The 6,766-nt window shown below is 40.5% G+C and overlaps 1 protein-coding gene across 2 annotated transcripts in view; it reads left to right on the top strand.

Annotated features, from left to right (window-relative positions):
• Positions 1 to 6,766, top strand: part of bard1 (BRCA1 associated RING domain 1) — a 24,059-nt gene that overhangs the window by 12,311 nt on the left and 4,982 nt on the right. For both annotated transcript variants that reach the window (XM_046053079.1, XM_046053078.1), the window contains 2 exons: positions 4,557 to 4,683; positions 4,800 to 4,932. In XM_046053079.1, the coding sequence (XP_045909035.1) occupies positions 4,557 to 4,683; positions 4,800 to 4,932 (260 nt within the window). The remainder of the gene's footprint in view (positions 1 to 4,556; positions 4,684 to 4,799; positions 4,933 to 6,766) is intronic.

Genomic DNA, 6,766 nt, shown 5'->3' with positions numbered 1-6,766 from the left:
CCCCCCCCCCCCCCCCCCCTAATTTCAGTTGAGTCTAGTAGTAATCTCAACAGAAACTGAACATTTAATGTAAGTTAATATTTATTGCAAGACTCTTGTATTTCATTGCATTACATCATAGAGGTGCTTCTGTTATTCTGGACCAGTGCCTATTTTTCACATCTTCAATAAATCGCCATGCTTTTTCCCAGTCACTGTACCAGGCATTTAGCCCTTTGTTATTAAGAACAGGGCGCCCATTAGAGCAGCACGTAGGTGGACAGATGTAAGAAAATTGATTAGTTGTTGAGTCAGTTGATGCTGTATCAGCATTTCTGATCTGTGGATGCAGGGTAGATGCGTAGGACAATGTCCATAATAAGGGGGACGATGCTGGTTAATCAGTGTGATCAATAAGAGTACTTGATCAGGGTCAGTATACTGGTCAGTTAGCTCTGCCTTTGCTATCATTTTATACCAATGACCCTCTGTCTTCTCCCTTCTCATTCCTTTGATCGGACCTGATTGCAGAGTCTTACATTTTGTCATCTTTATGATTGACTGAGATCTGTCAGGATGCTACAAGAATGACCACATCTGCCACATCTGCCACATCTGCAAATGCGATTCCTAAAGGAATAACTGCTCGACGTTTGGAAATGCAGGCTTTGCAGATTTTCATTGTTCCTCTGTGTATGTTTGCGTGTGCACATTAGGTTTGAATGATCGGACTGTATTTTGCGTCGTTTGCACCCTGTCCTCTAAACCAGTGACTGTGAGTCCACTTTCTATCCGGCTCAAGTATTTGACTTGCTGGGCGGGTTATTAGAAATACTGAGGGAAGTCAAATTCTTAAGTGAATGCTGATGTGTGTTATACAGGCAACCATTCCCTGTTATCTCAAAAACAACAGGTTTAAGCATTCTTTGAGAAGTTACACAGCATGCACAGCGGGGCTCCTGACTATAAGTCTCAGTCCTGTAAGCATAAATATCTACAAGTGCAGCACATTTGGACAGCCAAGAGGAGACCTGCAAGGTGTTAGCAAGTAGCATATGTTATGTTCACAATCTTAAAGGACCATGTTTGTATTCTGTGTATTTTCTACCTTTTACTACTACAGATTGTGTATACTTTAATGCTAGGTATTTTCCTAATCATAGGTTTTTAGATTGTGACTACTGACTTTATGTCAGTGCAGTATGAAAATTAATTAACTTCCATTAACTGTTAATGGGGGGGGGGACAAGACATATGTGAATTGGCTCAGTCCTAATGACCACCTCAAGCCCATCGCACTGAATCCATAAAGACATTAATTAACATCACCTGTGTGCCTCGTACTGGCACGCCAATCCAATACACTGGATAGGTATAATTATACTACATACAGTCAAACGACAAATGAGTCGTCTCCAAATGTTAACAATAATTGGTAACTAAATTGACCAATTAATCAATGCATCTGTATTACTACATACAATACTGAAAACAGAACTTGCACTGACATTTACAAAAGATAAACACTTTAATCTAGACATTACACGAGATATTTTGTTTAATGTGTTGGCATGGCTTACCTTCAATAAGATGAGACAATGTTTCCGTTTTCTTATTTGTTCCAATCTTTGAAATGTGCACCAACAGTGCAAAAAGTTGAATTATCTTGTCTGTAAAAAGTGCACATTTCTGATTTTTGGTTCTTATCCACTGGACAACACACATTTTTTAAGAATAATTTTTATTGGGTTATTGCTAGTATTTGTGAAGGGTGACTGCATAACAATAACAGAACTATACACAGCACTTCAGAGTTAAACAGGGGGCGTCGGGCGAGTCAAATGCTATATCATTCATAAGCTGTAACACCCATCTGGTCCAAACCATCAGGACACATAGGATTGTTTAAGAAGGAAATGTAACTAATGAACCTTTTGATTAAAAATGCATCCAGGCCTCGCCCACTGCCTCATCAGTTCCTTGCTACATGTTTTCATCATTAGACTTATGGCTCCCTTTTTCAGACGTACTGCTGAGCCCTGCCATAGTTCAAAAGCTCTGTCAGCTGTTGGGTGAGCACGAGCTTGGTTTGAATTTTGAATTGACCTCATAAATATCTTAGCACATGCTATTCTTTGAGGACAAGTGCATTTGAGACAGACATGTACATGTTTTTGTAACTAAATACACGCAGATTTAGTTTTGAAAAATGCATTTGATCTGACAGACCAGGCACAGTTGCATTTTTTGAAGGTATCAAGCTTGGTTACAATGTACAATAACAAGTGTTATGTTGGCGGAGAAGGGATGTTCTATAGAAAGGTTATGAATGGTGTAAGGTGTGAACGGAACTCTGTATTTGTGTGCAGCTTGAATTGAATATTTGAATATTCTCCTCCCAGTTAGAATAAGAGTCATGGTTACAGTGGTTATCCTTTAGAACCACCACCGCCTTCCTCCCACTTGTGTACTTAAACATAGGCTTGTGGGAGAGTGTTTGTGACTTTACCTCCTGCACAATTTTCAACGCTTTATTGGGGTTTTTTTTTCTCAGATATTCTTCTCACGTGCAGCTGCATAAACAGGCTTGTGCACGCGCTTACGTATACGTGTCAGGGACATTTTATGTTTGTTTGTATTTGTGTGTGTATGGGGTTGGGGGTATGAATCCAAATGAAATATTTTATGGACCAGTGGACCTATTAATTGTCCCCCAGGTGTTATCTTTGCTGACGCCTAATCTTTTAGAGACGACCTGCTGGGCTTGGTTCTTCTCTTCTGTCCTCTCCTCCTCCTCCTCGTGCTTTTCTTCATCTTTTCTCCTCTTCCTCATGCTCCTGAAGGTGACCTCTGGACTTATTTCATGCAGCTCTCTCAAACTGAAAAACTTACTTTTAAAGGTGCTTCTTCAGTGTACCTTTTGTAATCAGAGGATGGTGGCAGTTTCCTCTTTCTGAGTCTCTGTGCAAAATGTTGCTTTTGTGACGATCCTAAGCCTCTGTTACGCATACTGAGTACTGACGGGTTATTCTGTATCGCAGGAAATGTCGCCTTCTCACCAGATAAATTAATGTAATTGAGAAAGCTTATGCACTAAAAAGCCAGGACTTTCAGTAATGTTATGCAGCTATGATTTTATTATTTTTTTTACATGCATTGAGTAGTGTGTTGTATATGGACATGACATGACTTCACATGTTTCAGCTCAACCTCATATCAAACAATTATGCTCCAACAAGTGAATAACACACATGGGTGCCCAGTTTCACAGATCAAGCAGGGTGTGACATCACCAAATTGTTTTTCTCAGAGCTCTAGACTAGCAAATATTGATTTTGTCTGTCTGTCTAATTTAAACCCAATTTTTCACGCATTGCAATGAAATGAAGACTTTGCCTTCGACGTATCACATAGTAACATCATGCGCATACTTAAATCTTGTGTGTTTTTTTAAGGTCTGTTATTAAGGCTTATTGTTTCTTTCCTGTTTTGATGGTCTTAATTATAATATTTTACTCTTGTGAAGCACTTTGGGACGTTATTCTGTGAAAGGTGCACACTTGTCTAACTTAGATTTAGGATTAAAAGGTGTTAAGTTGCTAAGAGACACAGGACAAGAGGATAGAATTTGAAAAGAAAATATTGCTCAAATAGTCACTGGCCAGAATAGTGTACTTTGGTAGGTAGGTAAGGACATTTATTTGTCATAATATAACAAGTTATATATTGAAATTGAGTTTTGTAACTCCCTTCTGCTATATAGCAGATAATATACATTAATACAGAAGCAATTATAAAAATGGTAAACAGAAATAAACTGTAATCAGTGGAGCAGTGCTGAGGATGAATTTGAGCTTAAAAGTCTGATAGCTTGGGGGGGAAAAAGCTGCTCTGGTGGTGTGGCAGCTGAAACTTCTGTCTCTTCCCAGAAGGCAGCAGGGTGAATGGGCTGTGGCTGGGTGGGTACTGTCCTTTTAGTATCCTTTGGGCTCTACACACCTCACCGATATCACTGATGCTCGGGAGATGGGTACCATCTTCTGAGCAGTTTAATCACCCGCTGCAGAGCCCTCCGGTCCCGGGCCGTGCACATCCCGTGCCAGTTTGTGATGTTTCCAGTCAGGATGCTTTCTGTTGCGCCTTTGTAAAAGCTGACAAGAACTTGGCGTGGGAATTTCTTAAGCTTCCTCAAGAAATACAGGCGTTTTTGAGCTTTCTTCACCAGCGTGGAGATGTGAGACGACCATCCTTTTTTGGTGAACTAATCTTAGTAAATATGGTCATTAAGTTTTTTTTTTGTATTTTTTCCCTCAGTATGCTGTCATGTTTTGCCTTTTAGGTTTAACATGTCTTTAATACTTAATTGCAGTGTTTTCCTCATTATCTTCCAAACAATTGTTTACTTCAGAGTTAAATTAATAATTAATAAATAAAATAACTAAGACTAAGATTCAACATGTTTCACTGTCCCTTTGGTCACCAGATGGTCTACTTTGCCAAATGATGCAGAAATACAGAAGTGTAAGCATACTGTGAGACACTGACACACTTTATCTTTTGAATATTCTTCCTCACAGAAATCTGTATGGAAAACGGCCTGCAGATTACACAGCGAGTCTGGAGATGCTGGAGATTTTCCAGGAAGCCTCGGAAGGAGCCCAATATGCTAATACATCTCTTAGCCCTTCAGCCAGTCTCTCTGTGGTATGTCTGCAATGTTTTCTTATTTCCCTTGAAATTTTTAACCCTAGAGTACTAATATTCTTATAGGCATTATAGGCCTAGACATTTTTACACCATGATCTTATTTCCTTCTCTAGGTGAGCGACTGTGTGAGGAGGGATGAAACTATGGTGTTTCTGGCCAGCAAGCTGTCGCAGCCAGAACAGCATCAACTGGCCAAACTGGGAGAGCTCCTGGGAGGGAAGATTGCTGACACCTTCTCTGGCTCAGGTAGTGTGTGTGCGGTCCAGTAACGCCGCCTCAGGGGGCTGAAACGCCCCGTGTGTTCTGGGCGATGCCTCTTAGAATTCTGGTCACATATGATTTGCTTTTTAATGTTGCTGTTTGAGACATGCGGGCTCTAAGCAACATTGCAAATTAACAGCAGCCACCAGCCAATTGCTGGTACATTGGGACCATGGCTGGTATGTGTGTTCACTGCCAAACACTCTGATAGGTAATCAACCATCATTTGGATGCTGTGTTCAACTGAGAGATGTATTAGATGGGTAAATTGCAGGTTCAGCCAGCCACAGGGTTTGTAGTCATGAGGTAGTCTCTTGCCCTGGTCATGATGTTTGCTATGAATATTATATACAGTACTTCCACCAGCACAGGTTTTTATCTAAGTAGTCCTTTTCCTACATAGCTAAACTATATAGACTTACACAGGCCATTTTTGTATGTAGGCCAACAGCAGGTGCTTGAGCATTATCACTCATGAAGATTCAACAGTAACTAACAAGTGCTTTTAAGAGCTGTATACATCATTGTGATACAGCAGCTCCTTCACCGTTGCATAGTAATGGCTGGGAGAACACTAGAGAGCAAAAGTAATTGAAATCATTCCTCATAAAATGTTTGGAGGTACTGTCAGGGTGATGAATAAGCACTAATGAAAAACAGAAGCGTTTCTCACAACTCTTCTCTCTGACCGAAGGGGCGAAAGTTGGTGCTTTCAGAGAAGGGTTTTTACATTTTGAACTCAAGGCTACAAATCCATGCAAATCCACGGCCAGTGCACAATGTAAGAAGGTTTTGCCCTGGAGATATAATTATGTTCATTTTGTACTTGTCAACCACGCTCACTTGTTGAATGAAGAGGCAATAAGCTAGTATTTAAACTTTAATTTACCTAGAATTATGCGCCCTTTTCTAAAGCCTTTTATGAAGTACGCTGTTACTTGGCCTTTTGTTGTGTCGTTATGAGTGTTTGATACGTTTGCAGTAAGCTTACCTATTCAACCAGGCAAAGTAAGGGACAGCAGCATATTGAGAGTGAGTGAGAAGTTAACTGAATGAGAAATGCACTATATATATATACAGTGAGGAAAATAAGTATTTGAACACCCTGCTATTTTGCAAGTTCACCCACTTAGAAATCATGGAGGGGTCTGAAATTGTCATCGTAGGTGCATGTCCACTGTGAGAGACATAATCTAAAAAAAAAAATCCAGAAATCACAATGTATGATTTTTTAACTATTTATTTGTATGATACAGCTGCAAATAAGTATTTGAACACCTGTCTATCAGCTAGAATTCTGACTCTCAAAGACCTGTTAGTCTGCCTTCAAAATGTCCACCTCCACTCCAATTATTATCCTAAATTAGATGCACCTGTTTGAGGTCGTTAGCTGCATAAAGACACCTGTCCACCCCATACAATCAGTAAGAATCCAACTACTAACATGGCCAAGACCAAAGAGCTGTCCAAAGACACTAGAGACAAAATTGTACACCTCCACAAGGCTGGAAAGGGCTACGGGGAAATTGCCAAGTAGCTTGGTGAAAAAAGGTCCACTGTTGGAGCAATCATTAGAAAACGGAAGAAGCTAAACATGACTGTCAATCTCCCTCGGACCGGGGCTCCATGCAAGATCTCACCTCGTGGGGTCTCAGTGATCCTAAGAAAGGTGAGAAATCAGCCCAGAACTACATGAGAGGAGCTGGTCAATGACCTGAAATGAGCTGGGACCACCGTTTCCAAGGTTACTGTTGGTAATACACTAAGACGTCATGGTTTGGAATCACGCATGGCACGGAAGGTTCCCCTGCTTAAACCA

Source organism: Micropterus dolomieu, linkage group LG07 (assembly GCF_021292245.1).
Source record: "Micropterus dolomieu isolate WLL.071019.BEF.003 ecotype Adirondacks linkage group LG07, ASM2129224v1, whole genome shotgun sequence".
NCBI lineage: Eukaryota > Metazoa > Chordata > Actinopteri > Centrarchiformes > Centrarchidae > Micropterus > Micropterus dolomieu.
This window is presented reverse-complemented; position numbering and strand designations above follow the sequence as displayed.